This window comes from Cupressus sempervirens, chromosome 4, assembly GCF_028749045.1.
Source record: "Cupressus sempervirens isolate cs-2001-9-10 chromosome 4, ASM2874904v1, whole genome shotgun sequence".
Taxonomy (NCBI): Eukaryota; Viridiplantae; Streptophyta; class Pinopsida; order Cupressales; family Cupressaceae; genus Cupressus; species Cupressus sempervirens.
This window is the reverse complement of record NC_143121.1, coordinates 188,974,531-188,995,186: the sequence shown is the minus strand read 5'-3', so window position 1 is coordinate 188,995,186 and position 20,656 is coordinate 188,974,531. Positions and strand designations below refer to the sequence as shown.

General features: G+C 35.4%; 1 protein-coding gene across 1 annotated transcript; it reads right to left on the bottom strand.

The window, feature by feature from the left end:
* Positions 1-1,979: 1,979 nt before the first annotated feature.
* LOC149560626 (disease resistance protein ADR1-like) lies at positions 1,980-9,183 on the bottom strand. Its single transcript, XM_089824754.1, has 6 exons — positions 8,047-9,183; positions 7,264-7,670; positions 6,649-7,004; positions 6,354-6,565; positions 5,317-6,167; positions 1,980-5,145 (listed from the first exon to the last, which is right to left on the bottom strand). Exons 1-5 carry the CDS (start codon positions 8,714-8,716, stop codon positions 5,350-5,352), a joined length of 2,463 nt encoding a protein of 820 aa, XP_089680880.1. The 5' UTR covers positions 8,717-9,183; the 3' UTR covers positions 1,980-5,145; positions 5,317-5,349.
* Between the last annotated feature and the right edge of the window lie 11,473 nt (positions 9,184-20,656).

The window sequence follows — 20,656 nt, the reverse complement described above, 5'->3', positions numbered from 1 at the left end:
ATAAGATTAACATACTTGTATCAATATTTTTACATATTTCTCTTATCAATAATTTTTTTACATGTAACAATAATAAACTAAAAAATAAAAAAATCACTCTCATTCTCTCATAAATTTAGCTTAATGTTTTGGAAAAAAATACAATTTATTCTTATATAACTAAAATATAAAAATGTGAAAAAGAAAAAAGAAAAAATTATAAATAAAATATATACTTTTAGTTATAAATTTAAATATATATATTTTTAAATAAATTATTTTAAAAGTCAATATATTATTAAATAACCAGTATTACAAGAATGTGTCCTAATTATTTCACTTACAATATTTCATTCCAATAGAATAGTATATAATTTATATGGGATATAAATATCTTGTATAGATTATCACATTAGTTTTATAAGAAAACTTGTTATTCTGAGGGTCTATTTGGTTCATGAAACTAGACCAGAATTGGCTTTTGGCTTTTGCAAAATCTGGATTCAAGTAATTTTGCATGTGTTCAAAATTTTACAATAGAATTAGAATTGTAGAAATCTAATTTTATCTCAAAATCATGTTATTAGACTTCCCACTAGCTACCTAGAATTCAAAATCAAAACATGATTACACTTTTTTGAAGAGTGTAAAAAAATTACATTCTAGTCTATTTTGAAGTTTGCACATAAAGTAGTGAAAGGAACCAATCTTGATCCTCACTGCAATTGTGATGAATTTGGGGAAATTATGACTAGAGAACATGCCATATTTGATGTGACTTGTTTCTTTTCCACCTTCCTCAAGTGACGAGCAGAACTTCAGTACATCTGATGTCTGGATAGGCAACCCTCACTATGTTCAGCGACCATTAAATGCTTTGGGTTTTTATCACTCCATAGGGTTTTAGCGGCCACCACTATAGTCATTATGCATTTGTGAATTATTCTTAGGGAATGTTAACTGGTGACTACAATGCATTTAGTTTGAAGAAGGTATACATGGATTAAGTAAAATCGTAGGATAAAAAACTCACAAAAATGTAGTATGCCCTAGTTTGAATTATTTTATTATGTCTTCTTCCTTTCATTCTTTTCTGACCATTTCAACATATTTTATTAACACTCCAATGTTTCTTCTATAATACATTTGAGTAGACAAGCAACATAAATTATGTGTTAAAAGGTCAAAATCTGCTGGAACCAGTATAATGAAGAGATAGTTTATAGAAACATTAGCAAGATATTAATTCTGACAAATGTAGACCATGCCATGGTGATACAAATGATGTTGATCTATGGATGGAGCCTTGATGGGTTAACTATCCTGACAAATGTAGTGACCTCCAGAAGAAATGACTTTTTTGTTTTAGATTTCAAAAAATTTCATTTTATTATGCACTAGGTTTGGCTGAGACATTGTACGTTGGGTTTTATTATGCAATTTGCTTTGCCTCTTATTTGTTGGAAGTGCATCGAGAAGTATTGAAACTTGTTTTGCAAAATAAGGAGGATCTCTGGAAGAATTTCAAGTTTGAACTAGTTGAAGAGCATTTTAATAACCCAAAGACATTGGACTTTTCTCTATGTTGGAACCTAATTCAAATTCCAATTTGAGGAACCAAACACAGAAAATGTATCTTCCCACTCATCTTCCAGGGGAACCAAGTGGTTCTACTAAAATTCCAAAAATCATTTTGAAGATTTTCAAATTCTTGATTTGACTAATTCGAGATTTGCAAAATTCAAGATTTCTACAATTTTGCGAACCAAACAAACCCTATATGTTAATAAAAATAGGTGAAAATATGTGTGTGTGTGTATTTGCTAAATATAGATATAAAATTTTTATTTAATAATATTAAAAATTATTTATTTATTTATTTTACTCAAAATTAATTTAGATAAATGAATGTAAAAGATTAAAATATGTATTTATGAGTTCTATATAAAATGTAAATAAATAAGAGAGATGTGTGTAATTACAAGTTATATATATATATATAACAAAATCACAAACACAAATTTATTAATCCATTCAAAATATCAAACTCATATTCAATTACATCACACTTACATCATGACCTCACTCTAACAAAAACAGACGCACACTAAGGACTCACTCTAACAAAACACACAAACTAAGAATTGGGGACCGTTAAAATGCAATTACTACACCTTAATCTCCAAGACAAGAGGCCTAAGAGTTGGGTGGTCGAGAAATAAAGAAATGGCTTCGAAAAAAGTCTCACCTGAACTTGACCTGAAATGGCTTCATGCCCATAGCCGACGCACAAACCGAGAGAGATCTGGTCACAAATACAAATTTGGTTCACAGTAACTTGCTATTTTAATGATTGTTGCGCTGATCACTGTGTAGATCCTCGCTAGAGATCCTTCGGTTTACAGGGCCTTCGGTTGATCCTTTCCCCATGCGTAGGAAAACATGCATTTCAAACTGGGCACTGCAGCTTCTCCCGTTCGAAAATGTCTGTACGCTAACCATCCTAGCTGATCGTGGGTATCAACGAAGGAGACTTCCGAAAGTTTAGGTATTGGTGAATCCGAATGGAAACATTGTTGAGCAATGCGCTGCAACCACATTTGCAATTGATCTTTCACAAGGTTTTGATCGATATGCAGATCTGTATCCTTCCGGAACAATGCTTCAGGAAAAGAAGAATCAAGAATTCTACATTTTTCTGCCTTGTAGATATGACTCTGAAAAACATCCTCTTCAAGCAGCTGGTCAATGCACTGTGGCTCATCGTGTAGCCACAATTTGCCTCACTTAGGGTTATCGAGATCGAATTCCTTCAGGCTGAATGAGGTCCCTCATTTATGGTTTACCTTGAATAGGGTCACTCAACTCCCGAGCTTTCATTGATATAAAACCTCTTGAGCGTCACAACCCCCAAATCATAGTCTGAGGATTGAAAATCCTGACATGGTTCTTCAAGAGAGGTGTAAATGGGGTAAACATTTTTCTGTCGGGGCCCTTGCTCCAAGCTACCCCTCCTTTTTCTAAGAATTTGTAAGAACAAACCTTACCTTCCTTCGCCACGTGAGAAATTGTTTTCCTTTTCAGAACAAGAGTCCGCTAGAGAGAGAAATTGTTTTCCTTTTCCATTTAGAGAGAGCAGTGGTGGACGCTGTATCTTGGACTATCAACTCTGCAGACTACTCTTGATGATTTATCGCTGAAGATCTTGAGTGCCACCGATAGACAACTATAGTTCATTCTCCATGCCATTTCAAGCACTTGATTCCCCAAATCACTCGCTGCAGGGGAATCAGAGGCAACTCAAATCAATTTTCAATGGGAGGAAACGCTGTTTCCCTCTTTCCTTCTTCGCCCCCAGTTCCACTGCTGCTTAGATTTCGCCAAAGAGTTACCCGCACAATCACAATCGTAGATGATACGATATGTCTTTGCCTCGCATTCCCGCCGCACATTGAGAAGCTCTGGTGTCAAATTTTCTGAATCATCTGCAAAGCAACCACTTATATTTTTACTGCTGAGCTCTACACATTATGCGATCTGCCTTGTCTCATGATCAGGATCTGCCTTGTCTCATGATCAGGAACTGCCTTGTCTCATGATCAGGAACTCCACAAGATGCTAATACAGCTCCAATCTTTAATGGCGATATGACCATTTTTTCACAATAACTTCAACTGCAAAGTAAAGTCCTCTCCGAGCTTTACAGACTTGCAAACAATCAGCACTCGCATGATATTCCCGATTTGAGCACCTCACCTGCACCGCTTGTCCAATTGCGGTTGGGAAAACTCTTCTGACCTCCATTTTATGCATGAGGCTTTAACCTCTGATCATTCCTTTTCACGGCCTCGGCTACCCTTATTTAATCTCTGGCTGGCGATTTCCTTTGAGCAACGAGTCTCCTCTGGTGCTAAGCAAGGATTGAGAGCTGTGTTATCTCCTTCATCTTGGCAATAAATTGAGCGATCCTCCCTTTTCAATTCTGCAGCTTACATCATTGGTGCCTCCCTTGGCAGCAGCTTGAAACAAACTCTAAGAGCTTCTTTGCAATGGGGCGCTGATCTCTCTACTTTTTTACTTTGGCGACTTCCTTTGTTGACTTGGGTGAACTATTTTCGACAGCGATCTTCATACAGTGATGGTGATCCTATCTCCTCAGCGGCGTTTGTTCACCTCTGTAACAAGTTATACCCTGTTGACCGAATGAGTCTAATGTAACTGCCATCTCCTTAATGCAGAACGGCCTTGTTTAGATTTGTCTTTGGCCTTCTTTAGATTTGTCTTTGGGGCGCCCTTGCAGTTTCCTCCTCAAACCGGTGGCTCTTCCCCAAAATGCAACTCTTCTTTATCAGTAGCTAGGCAGACTTACTTCAACTCCGCAGTAGCAGATTCTCAACTTTCACCAAATCCACAATCTTTTTGGACAACCTGCAGTATCCTCGCAGTTCTGCAATCCTCCTTGCAGCGGCCAGACTTTGAGCGATTTGATTTTTAATAGGCGACCTGCTTCGCCGTGACTGTAGCTTCTTCCTCAGACTTCTGCAACAATAGCTACAGCTGGTGGCTTCTATGTCTTTGACATCAACACTCCCTCGGATTCTTCTTGCTCCTATAACACGTTGGTGGTGAATTGAGATTAATCAATCACAAAATATATCAAACACGGATTTCAACCAAACTATCCAGAATGTTACAGCCCTGAACTTCATTTCTTGATCAATTGAACGATCACCTTTGATCAGCACTCACATTTCTTGCTTAATTGATTACATGGTAATTTGAGCAATTGAATTGTTTAAATTCAATTGATCAACTCATCACGTAATCAATTGATCAAGAAATGAAATTGTGTTGTAGCACTCTGCACAATGTGATAAAAACATATATTTGATATATTTTGTATGGTGTGATCGACTCATCCCGAATCACCACCAAAATGAACAGCAGGCTTATTTGGTCTCGGGGTTTTCAGTGTCCCGAAAATAAAAGCAACCTGCCGCAAGTTTATTTTGAACAATTCTTGAACCCAACAATGTCACAACTCCTAATTACATGTCGCCAAGACTCCTCTTTCCATATCCCCCACTATCTTGCTGAAGATGAAGATCCCCAAAATGCAACATTCGACACACACGAACACAGCACATGACGAGACAACAAAAAAACCTTCACAAAATTCACGAAACATTAAATTTTCTATCAGAAGCCATTAACAACTGCTTAATGCTACTTTAAAAATATCAGAAAATAGATTTTGACAAAAATACCTAATCGATAAAATCACTAAATCCAATTAATTGCCAGTAGAGAAATATTGAAAACGAATCTGATACTTACCAAAATATGTACAGATGTTTGGGCTTCTACTATTCAATCATCAAGCCACTCCAGGCTGAATTGTGCTTCCACAACTTCAACTGTAAGCTCCGGAATAGCAATTTTCCTGGCTAGCAACCATTGCTTCTCAATCTTCTCATCGCAAATAACACGTTTCAGAGACCTTAGTCCACAAACACTTCTAGGCAACCGCTTCAAACGAGAACATTCCCTCATATCGATCTCTTTCAATTTCTGAAGTTGTCCTAATTCGTTTGGAAGCTCTTTCAAACCCTCACAGACAGATATGTCTAGATATTTCAACTGTTCAAGTTTTCCAATTGAAGGAGGAAGTTCTCTCAATCCTGGCAACGCCGATAACCTTAGCATTATCAAGCAGTTCAGATTTCCCAGATCATAGGGTAAATTATGAACCAGGTGACAATTCGTAACAGACCACACCCGAGCTGAGGGCATTTGACAGATAGCGGGGGGCATCTCTTCCAAATCACTACAATGATCCAGGTTAAATTCTTGTAGCTTGGTGTAGTCGAATGTGGAAGCTTTGCCAAACCCTTCGCATAAGCTTATGGACAACTTCTCCAAATTGTGTAGTGCGTTGCTCTGTTTCTCAAGGTTGGGCGCAACCAACCTTTCCAAACGAATACTCCTTAATTGAGGGAGAGAAGATAAGACATCTAGACCCTCTACGGTAGCCCTTTTTGAGCTATAATTGCATATCATGAGAAATTTCAACTTTTTCATGGATCTTATGAACGGAGGAAGATGGTATTCACTCGCAGCGAAGAGAATCACCAGGGCCTCTGTGTCTGGAAAATTAATCTCGTACCACTCACTCTTGTCCATAGGACCTGTATGGAAAATGCAGATATAGGAACCAATTAGCACATTTCGTATATAGAGATCAAGTAGGGAAGTAATAAGGTACGCTAAATTCTCATAGGCAAACATTAAGTAACTATGTATGTGTATAAATTCAGAAAATTATGGCTAGCATTTCAACCTAGCAAACTTTTTGTCGTTTTCTAGTAACCCACCTGTGTAAATGGAGAGAATTTGAGCATCAAACGGCCTATCCTTCAGCAACTCCCATTTCCCTGGCAACATGTTCTCCTTCCTGGGCATGATTAACCTCTTCCTCTGGAAAGCAATGCCTTGGCCTCCTAAATATAAGGCCAAATCTCGCAATACATCATGCTGAGAAAAGTAGAGGTCTGAGGCATTTCCATAAGAGATTTCTGCTGCGTTCCTGATGAATTCGACGACCATGTTAGGCCAGTTTCAAATGAGTTAATAGCAAGAAAATCAATGCATTCAAGGACTGGCAATTACCTAGAATTGCTGGTTAAGTTCAGTAGATTTCTACTTGCAAGTTCCAACAAGATGGCAAAGGCATCCTGCCACTCCAGCTTCCGAACATAAACCCAAATATGCAAGAGAGCATCAGCACAGATTTTTTTGTCCTCTGGAAATGCCCCCAAGTCTAAGAAGCAATCTCTGGCTACGTTATCTAAGCAACTAATACTCGTCTCCAAGCATCTAAGTAATCCATCTCTGTGATAATCTGATATTGGTTCCCCCTTGGAAAGTTTGTTCTTTGCACTCTCCCAGACCACACGAGGTTCCCCATTCAAACAGCTTCCAATCACCTTTAAGGCAAGCGGCAAACCTTTACATTCTGCTTGAACCTGAAATTCGTCAAATGAAAAAAAAATGTCAATACCCATGGGAATAACTGTAGGTTCTAAGAAAAAACAAAATCATACGTATAATTACAGCTATAATGTTCCTAAATTTAACTGCTTCATGACTGCTTTTTTAAGCCCCAAAATCCAGTAAATGTTATTTATGCTTTTTGTATACAAGAAGAAGCTTTAGCTTCAGCATCATCTTTTCTTTCTAACTTAATAGCCAATAAAGCTATTTGGTTGGGTTCGTAACGCATACCTCGTTAACAAGATGTGCATCTGCATTAGCTGGAATTGATGTCTGTCCAAACGCCCAGAAGCAGAAAAGAGACATAGCATCTTCACAGCCCAGCAATGGTAACTTATACAACTGAATGGAGTGGTTTCTGGGGATAGTAGAGCTATCTCTAGTTGTGACAAGAGTCTTATACCGTGCCCCTTGAAAAATTAATTTCTCCACGGTTGATCTCGACCAGACATCATCCAATATCACCAGAGTTGATTTAGATTGCCATTGAAGCTGCTTTTGCAGCTGCATATGTGCGTCTTCTACATTCTGAAACTGAGGCCTCTTCACTCCAACAATTTTATCCCACATCGTCTCTATAAGTCCTTTCACATTTGGAGACTGTGAAACAGTAATGAAAACCACGTTTTGAAAATATCCTGATAATCATAAAGAAACAAGAAAAACCTTAGAAACTCTAGGATGAAGCACACTTCCGTATCTCTATTCTTATGGTCTACAGTAAAATCATTTTGGATGGAAAGTTCAATGAAAACAATCAAACGAAGCTCGAAAAATGTTTAGGTATTAAACAGAGAGAAACAATTATATGTACAAGAAAACAAACTATAAATGAAATCTAGTACATACAACCCTTTCGCCTAAATATAATTACTTTTTCCCCTGAAAAATCTCGTCAGTTTATCTCACAATCACATACAGAACAACAATACCCAAAATCTTAATACCAGAAATTTGAGAGTGATTGAATATATAGAGAAGTCTGAAAACACAAAACTGAGGAGATCAGTTTACCTTTAATATAGTCATCATTGCACAGAGCCAACGCCAAAGTAGTTTTTCCACCTCCCCCAATACACTGCACACCAACGACCGACACCTCAATGTCGAACAAAAGCTTCTTCAAGTCTCCAATAGATTTCTCCAATCCCACATAAAACTGAGATTTCACAGGAATAAAGTCATGGATGGAAGGATTATTATCCTCGTCCATTTCGCAATTATCACAGAAATCGTCTAGACGCATTTTCTGAAGCAACAAGGCATTACGAGAGGCGTTATCGGTAAGCAGAGAAGCTTGTTTGCAGATGGATTCTTTCAGCATGCTATTCATATCAGCCGGCTGTAACTCCTCGTAGTAATCTTGCAATTCTTGCTTAAGCTTTCTAAAATCTAGCATTATATGGGCAGGCATAACATCTAAGAAACCCTGGATGTCCTCCTCTAGGCGGAGGATCTGCGAAGCATACCTATATCTAAGAAAGGGGTTAAAAGGGCTAAGGCTCTCACATTTCTTTAACAGCTCCACACCCCTGATAAGGGTGTTAAATAACTGATAAAAAAGGGAATTCTGCTGATCCTTGGGAAGTTCTAACTCAGACAAACAGAGTTGTTGAACAATAGGAATTAGGTATTTGAGCTTTACATCGGTTCTCATCCAGAGAGCCTTGCAATTGAAGGTCATCTTTGATTGCTAAAGACAAATTGTTAGCTCAGAGCCTCTACGAACTGTAAATTTGTGAAACCTAAAAACTTGAAAGCTTGATACTACCCAATTCTAATCCTCTCTGTATCGGGTAAAAACTATTTTTCATTTTTTCTAATCAGCAAGAGAACAAAAAGACGATCAAATAGCACCTACACCAACCAAGCAGCAATATCAGATGAAAGACGGATTTCGCCAATTGAAATTTCTTAGCTGAAAGTTGTGTCGCGCTGAATTTATAGACGAGCTTTCAAAGAGCGGTTGCGGAAAGCACAGCGAAGGCCATCAAGTTCTTCGGAGTTGTTTCCCCTCGCTCTTACCGAGAACGTCACGAAAAGGTTAAAAAGAGAGCTTCTGCGTTCTTTTCATAGACATATATTGAAAGTTTCTGGGCTATTCCATGATCATCTATGCAAACTTCCACTGGACAAACGTACAATAAATGTCTGAACAAGGAAGCAGCAAGGAAGGGGGTAAAAGGGTAAGCGTTACGACCGCGCAGGAATCTTCTCGGATGTCAAAATCTAACAAATACTCGTATAAAAAACAGGGAAGGATTTGATTGACCTTTTCAATCGCAATAATATCGCTACCTGACAACCCTACTATTTCCTTGAAATTTTAAGGGTTTTGAATATCGGGGGAAGACTCCACCAGTCACGGCTCTGATTGGTTGGCGAATTTGATCGGAACAATTTCGTGGGAAACTTCATATCAATAGTTTGGTCAACCGATCCGACCAACTTCATGGGAAAATTCAACCTTGAGGGTTTATAATTGATAAGTAGGGTTTATAATTGCTTAAAGGATGGATGAACAATTTCGTGGAAAAACTACATTGTATAAGGATTGACATACCTTCTGAGAAAAATGTTGGCCGTTGGACCATGGAACTTAAAAAGAAAAGTCATTTTCCAGTTGTGAGGAGACTAGGAATGTGGTTTGGATTTTGATGCTATTTGATGGTGTAGATATATGAAAAGCTATTGGATGATAGAAAAATATTTTTCTTTTTATTTTAATGGTAAAAATTTTATTTCTACATTCATTAAGTATGATTTAATTTCATCATTCATTAAGAACTATTTAATTTCATCTAATATATCAAAAGTTTTTTAATATGATTTTTTTTTTGAAAATTATATAGAATAAAAATTAGCAATTTCACTTCAACAAGATGCAATGGTTATGGTGATAGAAAGATATGCTTGTACAATATTATTGGGTGAAGAGGAAAGAATTGGTATAACACATGTACTTTTTATATTAGACATCTTCTTCTTTTTCATCGTGTTTCTAGTACTTGTCATAGTACTCAATACAATTGGACACTTCAAGTATTGTAACATTCTTCAGTTGTGTAGCTTAACCAAATCATTGGTATCAAACAAATGCATCAATTTGTCAAAGTGTTCCTTTCACTTGGTGTAAGTTGTTTGTTTGTGCACATCATTAAGAGTTCCAAATCATCTTGCCTCAGTTTCACATTTCAAATGTTCTTCAACATTTGGTGAAATCATGCCTATGTTGTAGATTCTCCTAATTGTTGGAATATTGTTTGCAACATGATGATTATCATAAACTAGTCCAAAAATATATTGGCAAATGAACGTGATATATTAATGTAAACTATTCAGGGATGCATGCAGAGGTCCTGCTAAAAAAGGGTGGGTGGGCACCACGGTTCGTCGATGGGTTTGTGTAGCTTACAACTTCAAAAATTGCACATGATAGATAAAACTTCTTTAGGAATAAAAAGACTTTGAAGATTTTGTGGCACCAACAATGATTTTGGGAATGAATAGGAAATGGATTTTTGGTGGTGTGTGGAAAGGGCAATATAAAGATATTAAATAGAAAAGGCTTATAAAATAATAGATGGAAGAAGCTTGAATGGGGATTGCTTATTGAATTTTGTCAAGTGGTCTACATAATTTTATACAATGTCAATTTAAATGAATTTTACCTTTTACTACAAAATCAACAACAGTGTTTTATTTAGAAGCATTTAAATAGGTATTGGGAAAGTAAGAAAATGGATGGAGTATCAATTCAAAATGATCATTTCTTTAGATTAGAATGAAGATGAAAAATTATAAACTATGAATGACACACAAAGATACAAAGTTCTTTTTAATAAATTTCAAAAAAAAATTACTTGTTTATTATTCTATTTAAAAAAATAATATTTCAAGGCAAGAGCCTACAACACAATTGTAAATTATGAAACTCTTATCCAAGAGGTTTTGAACTCGAGTCTAATCAAACTTAATAAATAATAATAATTAATCTTGACTTCAACTTCTTACCGATAAAAAAATATTACTATATTAAAACTGTTATATTTTTATATTATAGAATTGAATAGAAAAACTTAATTAGAAATTCCTACCATTATAAGTTAAACACAATATAATAACATAAAAATTAACCACTTTTAAAAAAAATTGCTTTACACTATCCAATCTAGAACACTTATTTATTTGTTATTCATCACAAAAGGTGAAACATATACAATATTTCATTCCCCATCCACAAATAGTGAAATTCATTCATTAGGTTGATTTGTGTTTGTACACATTACCAAACATATGTGTTCTAATGATATTCTATATTTATTCATGAAAAATAAAACAACAATAAATAAAATAATGGATACAATTATTTAACAAATATGAAAGAAATTAATGTATCACTTTGTGAGGACGGAAATATAAATAATCAACACAAAACACATGTACAACTGTGTTGAAAATAGATTGATACAAGTATTAGAATGTGTTTCAATCATTGTTTTGTCATTGATGTCAAACATGCTACTTGCTAGTAAGACAGTTGCTTAGTTGATTTGAGTGCTATCATTTGTTTGATTGATGAGGAGGTTTTGATCAAATGAGATAACAAAAGCACCTAGAGGAAAGGTTGAGTTATGGTATGAAAAAGGAGTACAAAGATCAGTTAATATAGTGATGTTATAGTGCATTAATTATCTACTTAAGGTTGCAGATGATGGATACATTGATTAAGTCTAAAAGAACAAGTAAGAAGAATTGAGTCTGTCAAGCTTGACTGCGTGGACAATAGGTGTCGAGCAAAGTTAGTGCAAGTTGAGCAGAAAATTAGTTGGAGCCGAGAAAAGTGAAAGTTCAATGTATGCTGAGTGATACAGTGTAAGACAAATAAAGTTTAGTTGATGTCGAGCACCAGTAAACTTTAGTGTTTGTCAACTTATCTAGTGGATGGTGAGTGGAAGAACAATTTGGAAGCCGAGTGACAACATATTGATGCCAAGTGCCAATATTCATGTTAAATCGTAGATTTGATGAATCTAAGCAGACTATTTTGTTTTCTTGAATTTTGTGAAGTGTGTGGAAGATAACTATGATGAGTTGGTGACACAAAATTCATGGTAAATCATTTTGACGTGAATCCAAAGAGGATTGAAGAAGAAATTTCTAGAAGGGACTCAAATGAAAAGATGGGTAGATTCATTGAATCCTACCTAACCCTAAAATGGATGATAGAGGTTGAATGGAAAAAGATCTTAATTTTCTAATTATAGAGGTGGCTGGTCAAAAGAAAGTTTGGCCAATGTTCGAGAACCTAAGTTAGACAAGAGGTCTAAGGTATTGCTTCATTCAGTTATCAAATAGAAGAGACTGCTATTGGCAAGCAAAGAAAAAAGGCTTGTGAGTATGATGCTTGAAGGGTGAACAAGCTATCAGAGATGAAGTGTGTAAAAGCCAAGAAGAATGGAGGATTGAAACAAAGATTCGTAATTTGTAAAGTGAGTTGCAAGTTTTTATTAGATCAAGCCTTACTATTACTTTCTAATCATTATACTAGTCTAGGGTAAATCCTTTATATTAAGGTTGACCTAACAGTCATTTTGTAAATCCTTTAACTAGGTGACATTCCAAGTGAATGATCTAAAGTCCTCTAACAAGGCTCACTCCTAATAGGGTGATTAAAATTCTCTAACCAGGTCACATTTAACAATGTGTATTGTAACCTTTAACAGGGTTGGCCTTTCACAAGGCATCACTTCAAAAGAGTGAGAATGAGTAGCATGAACTATTGGTGGTTTTTCTCAAATTGGGTTTCCACGTAAAATCCTAGTGTCAAATATGTTATTAATTTTGTTATGTTTCTACAAAGTTGTTTTGACCTAGAACAATAATCTACAAGTTTAAGTGATTGTATAATCTAATGGATGCATGCATAAATATGTTTTATGGATATGAGTTCACTAAGCTGTGAAAAGTTTTATTTGTACATCTTGACTTTGGATAACTGATTCACCCGCCACTTAGTTACTCTAAAGAATTCCAACAATTGGTATCAGAGTCATCTTCTTAAAAAGACTAGTTTGAAGGTACTAGAAGCAAAAGATCAAGATGTCAAAAAGAGAGGTACCCAAGCTTAATAGGGACAACTTTCTTGCATGGAAAAGTCTGATGAAGCTACACCTAGGAGGTCTTGGAGACCATGCACAATCTACCATTGTCATTGAGCATGTTGATCCTATAGGAGCCTTAACTGTTGAAGATCTAAAAAAGAAGAAAGAACACAATCAGGCTATGTTGGAGATTGCCTTTGCCCTAAGTTATGTTGAGTTCAATGACATCAAGGGTTGTGACAGTACAAAGAAGATGTAAGATTCTCTTCACACCATTTATGGAGGAGACACAAATGTTTTAAGAACCAAATCTGAAAGTCTTAGAGGTAAGTTCAATGATATGATGATGTAAGAAGGTGGGAGTGTTGCTCAATATTGCTCTCGAATAAAAGATGTTTTTAATGCTATAAGAGGATCTATTGGTAAGATAGATGATGATATTGTATTAATCAAAGTTTTGAGAACATTGTCGCCCATCTATGTTATTAGAGTTTCTACAATACTAGAACTGAGATGTACACCAGGTTCTAATCTAACTCTTGAAGGTCTGGTAGGTAGGTTCACTACTTTTGAGCTATTTAACTTTGATAACTTTGACTTCTGAAGAGTTTGACTAGAAGGAGTTCCAGATTTTGGTAATGTCACCAGTGCTTGGATTGCTACTAGCTCCTTTGGCTTGGATGTCAAACTTGTCTCTTCAGACTTGTCCTTTTCTACCTCTTTGATTTCAGTTGCACCTTGATCTTGTGGTGGAGGTGCAAGTGTATCTACCTGACCTGTTTGGCTTTGTGTCCCATCATTTACTAATGTTTCCACCTTGTCTTCTCCAACTGTCTCAACCTTGTCTTTTTTAGGTTCTTGTACATTTTCTTAGACTAGAGTGCCTTCCATGAGTGTACTAACAATGCAACCTTCTATCTCCTTCATTTGATATACAACAATGGGTCATGAAGATTGTACACTTGTGACTTGAGGAGTGATTGTAGGTGTTTCTTGTGTTTTCATTTCCTCCCTTGCAGTTATAATCTTTGACTTTTGAATTTCATCTACACTCACTAGAATAAATTGGATAAGTATCCTTTTCAAATCTTCCTCTGTTAGGGGGTTGATGTATTGATCAGTAGTATGAAAAATCCATTACTTTGATAGTTTTAGTGCTTGCACTTATCACCTGTGGAGGGCTGACACTCAACATTTGTGTATCTTGTACACTCTATTCTAGTTGCTACACTTACTTACTTGGTGCCTGATTATAAACATTCATATTAGTGCCTCCCTCAATTGTGCCTTGTTCATTATTGTCTTCTTCATCTTCTCCTACCTCAATAGGTGTCTAGTCATCCTCCTTTGATGTTGTCATTCCATCTGTTAATTTCCACATTTTTTTAGACTTCTTTACAACATCCTCTATATTATTTTGTAATATGCTAAATATCCTAGACTTGGGTACAATTCTCACAACATATTTCCTAATGGCTTTTGACGTTTCAGCCTTACCAATTTCTAGCATAACTTGAGAAAGGGATGTCTCCCTAATTGTCTTTTAGTGTTCAAACAATGATGTCATTTTTTCTCAACTCTTTCATATAAACTCTTAGGTATGGAGTTGGCAATTTATAGAGGAGCCTTCTTAAATGTAGCCATCATGGCATATACTCCCTCCTCTACCTAATTCTTCTCAATCTTTCCAAGATTATCAAACTTAATGTGAGAGAAACCTGATAAATCAACATTGTTTCTAACATTCTCACATAAATTATCTAGATCTGAGGAGGGACTATGACTCACCACTTGGAATTGGTTGTTTTCATTTGATTCAGTCATCTCCTCATTAGTTTTAGCTAGGGAAACATCCTTCCTCCTCTGTATCTTATGTTCTCTAGCTTCCTAATCTTTATACTTGGCTACCTCTTTATCCTTCTGTGTAGTGACTCTTGTACTAGCCCTTGTGGTAGCTGTTGTTGGTTTGGGCTGACTAGGTTTTGTAACCTTCTTTGTTATGCACATTGCTTGAGTCTTTGCCTTTCTTTTCTTCTTGTTAGTAGTAATAGGTGCTTCACTGACTTCTTCTTCATCGACACCTTCTGTAGTATCTACTTTCTCTTGCTGATCTTCTCACTAACCTTGTTGCAATGCCAATGGTGCTTGAGCCTATGTCTCCTCTTCTTCATCATCTTCATCTTCTTCTTCAGCTCCTTCACCTAATTTTTCTTTCAATTTCTTCACCAATGTGTTCTTCTTTCTCATCACTGAAGTAGTCTTCAAATCCATAGTGATCTTTGATTTGGCCAAGTCATAATTACTAAATGCTTTGGCTTCCTTATCCACTTCTTCTATAAGTAATGTTGTGATTACTACAGAGGCCTCATCAACATTGATCTCATAACCTAATGGCCTTAGCCATCTCACCTTAGGAAAATGTTTCTCGACTAGTGAGATTGGTATCCTCTATCTTTTCTTCATGGCTTGCTTAACATCCTCAAAATATCTAGTCATCACTGACTCAAAGTTATCACCTAATTTCTCAATAAATTCTCCTATTTGAATTGCAACTGATCTATTCATCTTCCATGCAACCTTACCAAATGTAGGAAATTTATTTTACACATAGAAGAAAATAAATACCAAAAAAGATCCAAATTTACACTAAACACTCTTGGTTTTCCTTATAGCTCCCAAATTTTCAATCAATTATTGCAACTGCAATTTGACAAGATCATAGGTATGATCTTTCTTCAAAATTTTGTAGCCCATATCCATTGCAATGAAAGGTACAGTGTTTAATCTATTAGATTGATAAAACTTGTGTGCGATTACCCTCACTGCAAAAGCTATTAGGGGATATGTGATAGTGTTAATGGTCATTCCCCTTTTATTCCATAGAGCCCCTGTGTTCTTTTCAATAACTTCCTTTGACTCACTTCTCATAGTCTTTGGCCAATCTAGGGTTAGATACCCTATTGCCCTATGAACAATTTTCTTTGTGATTTTAACTAGCCCATTTTCTAACCATATAGAGCTATCATGAATTTTGTTTAAGAAAATCTTAATCCACTTGTTTTGAAGATGTTGGGGAAATCTAGGGCACAAGTTAACCCTTTCTTCTCGACAATCTTGTATTCTTCCTTCAATGCTCCATTTTCACATAGTTTCCCATATTCTTCTCTGATTTCCATGTTTCCTATGCTTCTAAGCTTGCAAGTGTAACAATTCCTGACATCTTGAATCATCAAGACTCGTGGTGGTATCATAGACAATGCACCGAAGGGATCCTACTTATAAGTTATATATGAAAATCCTTGAAAAAAGTTTGATTTTATTGCTAATTAACTAAACATTCAAAACCTCTTTTCCCTCTACACCTTTTTCTTTAGAAGAACTAGAAGCCATTACATATATCTAGGATTTGCAAAATTTGAAACTGCACAACTCAGCACAGGGTAAATACCTTATAAATCCTGCTGAAATGGTGTCAAATAGCTGTTCAAATCTCCTACAAACACTTAAATGAAACTCTCTAGATCACCTTTAGCTCTTTGTGTTTTTTCTTGAATTCAAATGATGTTAAATGAGCAAAAATTGATCAAATAGCCCTTAAAACACTACATTTAATGCTAAGTGCTTACACACATGTAAGCTTGACATTAATTGATTTCTAGCTCACTCAGCATCCACATGTCTTTCTATATTCTTGGTAACCACTATGAACTCAGCCTCAACTAACCAATTTCATTAGCTCGACATCCACTTACATTTTACTCAACAACCATATGAAACTTTTTCATGCTCAACAGTAACATGAAAAACTGACAAAACTTAAAGATTTATCCTTGATTTATAATAACACTTTGCATCTTTATTCATGCATATGCAATATTTTCAAAACTTAAAACCTTGGAACTAATGTATGGTATATCTTTTGAATATCAATCCCACATACCTCTTGATTGTTTAGTTTGATGAGGTGTGATCACCTGACCCATTGGGTGAAGTGGTCCCATCTACATTTGATGTGTTGTAGTCTTCCTTTCTCTTCCATGTCTTGTTCATCTCATCTCTAACATTTTCAATATCTTCCTTTCCTTTTCATTTTTTGAACTCACAACTTGGTGCCTTTGACCTTGTTGGACAATATCTGCTGATGTGACCAATCTTCAAACAACTAAAACATGTGGTTTAACTCAACCATCTTTTGTAATCACTTCTGAAGTGTGTTCTAATATATTTTTCAAGAACATGTCCATACTCTTGACATTAGTGACAACTACACCTTGTATTATAATCTTAATTATAAGAGTTTTCATTGTTCTTTACCTTCTTTTTCTTGTTTGATGACCACATGGGTTTGGATCTACACTCAAAAGCTCCATGTCCATACTTCTAATAGTTATAACAGTATCCTTCAAATCTTTGAGTGTGCATGGTCATGGTTCTACATTCATGTCCCTAATGACCTTGTTTATTGCACTTGTGGCAGTGATCCATGCTCTTTTTCTTAACATTTTGATTTACAGTCTTGCTCCTACACACATTAGCAATATGTCCTTTCTTACCACAATTATGACAAGTAGGTTTGGAGTTCTTCCTTTGTTACCTCTTTCTTTAGCACTTTTGGATGATTCTCCTTCTTCAGTACTAGTATATCCCAATCTAGATGTATCATTATTAGATCTAAGAGATCTCATCAATTGTTCAAAGTACTTGATGGCTTCATTTGGTTTATTAAAACTTTTAGCAAACTCCTTTTCCCTTTTTAGATAATTGCTTAATTGTTTATTCTACAACTTCAGTGTTGTTATCTCAATGTCTTTACTATTTATCTCATGATTAACAATCATGACTTGATTCATTGTTTCTAATTGCATGTGAGCAATCTTGTTTACTTCTGATGATATCTCTTCCAGTTTGTTGGTCAAAACTCTTTTTTCATCTTCAATCATGACTTTGTCATCTATAGCTTTCTTTTTCTATTTGGTCACCTCACATAGTAATATGGCTTGAGATTCTTGCTCTCTCTTAAGATTTCTGATCTCTTTAGCTAGGGTTCTATTCTTTTCCATTAGATCTGCAATTGTTGCATCAAATTCATTGGAGTTTCCATTTGTAAATAGTTTAGTAGTGTCCATCTCTTCATATTGTGTGTCATTCTCCTCAATAGCAATTTCCTTCCTTCTTCTCAATGATTTCTTTAGATCTTCTCTTGCTTTATTCAATTGATGTAGAATGAGTTATATTTCAATTTCCTGATTCTTAATAACTTTTCCCAACTTGTAGACTTCCATTTCCAAGATCTTTGCTCGAAGTTGCAAAGTTTTACTTTCAGAGAACAAATCTCTAATATCAATTGTTGGAATTACATAAGAAAGGTAAACTCTAGGGGGGATGGCGAATTAGTACTTTAAACTTTAACCCATAAAAACATTCACCATACATCCATCTCTCAATTTAATAAGTAAATTGAAATACCATGTAAAGCATATACATCTAAAGTATGTAAACAAGTAAGCATTCACACATATATGACACAAGATATGATTACTCGTAAACCCTCCAATGAGAAGGTAAAACTGGGGTGGGGATGACACCCACAAATCTTCACTATTGTAGTAATAAAGTGTATCCAATGAAGGTTACAATGTTTGATCATGAAACATGATCTACCCTATGAAAGGTCTGCCCTATTAAAGGCTTACAAAAGTTGTTAGGTCTCACCGTGTTAAAGGATTTCAACACCCTATGAGAAGTGTGCCTGGTTAAAGGACTTCAACTCACAATTAAGTAAGCACCTTGTTAGAGGATTTCAATACAACTTGTTAGAACTACTCTATAAGAGATTTAACTAATTCATTTGTTAGAATGTCTCAACAATGATCTTGTAATTAGCACTCTATTGCTTGATGTCAAATCACCTCTATATTGATGTGTACTTGATCCTTCTTGATCAGATGTCTCTCTATTGTTCATTATTTCCTTCCTCTGTTCTCCTTTAACTAATTATGTAATGCAATTCAGATTATAATACTTTGGTCAACATGAATGTCATGTTTACACATACAAACTGTCCTTCTTTCTCCTTGATAATTCATTCATTCCCTCATTTAAAATTGTAGGGTTTGTCCTCCTTAAGAAGACCTAGATGACTTAGGGTTAGGTATGAATCAACGACTATGATTCATCCACATTACCACTTAAACCTTCCTTTTACTTGATTGGATGCATGTAATACATAGGGATTCTCACTTAATATTCATTCTTATCAACAAAATATTGTAATTAAATCCTTAAGTTGGCCCAAAAATGGTTTGCATAGTAATTTGTGCCAATACAAACAACTATGACTAAACTCTGTTGCTCAACATTTTAAGTCCTTGGTGCTTAGCACTAACTATGAATTTAATACTATCACTCAACATCTGAATGACTTAGCATGCATTGCTTGTTTGACTCCTCAATCACTTGGCACATATTGTCTACTAGACATTTGAGTGACTCAACACATGAGTGACTCGCCACTCACTATTTACTTGGCATGCTCTAACTTATATGTTGTGCTCAACATATGTTACTTGTTCGGCATGAACTAAGTAAATGACTTAAGTGTACAAACACTCACTTGTCAAAACCAATCTAAGATTAACACAAATGACTAGAGATAAAAGCATGTTCATTACCTTGAATTATTATAATGGAAATAGTGTCAGGTTTGAAAATGATACACCCTGTCTACTGTCTAATAAAAGGAAAAGGTTCTATCAAACTGACAGAAAATATTTTATGTGACAATGCTTATTATGTTGAAGGACTTAACTATAATTTGTTGAGTGTGTCACAACTAAATAGTTTAGGTTGCAAGGTTGAGTTTGAGAACAAGATAGATAAGATATATGATATTGATGGAAAAGTAATTTAAAAAAGGTGATCAAACTAGAGGTAATCTATTGTACCTTGATATGGATGATGCTACTTGTCTAGTTGTAGAATTTGATGATGTGTGGTTATGGCTCAAGAGGTTATGTCATGTTAATTTTGATAACTTGGTTAATATCAGTAACATGAGAAGAGTTAGAGGCTTTTCTAAGTTGAAGAAACCTGAGAATATAATTTGCAAACAATGTTGGTTGGGCAAAATGACAAAATCTACTTTCTAGATTAAGACTCACACCTCTAAAGGAATTTGTTACATTGTGTTATTTGTTGATGATTATTCTAGAATGATGACAATTATGTTTTTGAAACATAAATCTGATGCTTTCCAAATATTTAAGTGTTACTTAGAGTTGAGAAGGAAATAGGAAAAAGCCTAAAATGTTTGAGATCTGACAAAGGAGGAGAATTTATATCAAATGAATTTGAGATGTTTTGTAAGACAAACATCTGTACCTAGGACCCCTCCACAAAATGGAATTGCTAAAAGGAGGAACGGATTTATAATAGACTATGCTAGGACATTCATGATGGAGAAGAATATTGCTTTGAAATACTAGACAGAGGCTGTAAGTACAACTATCTATAACTTAAAC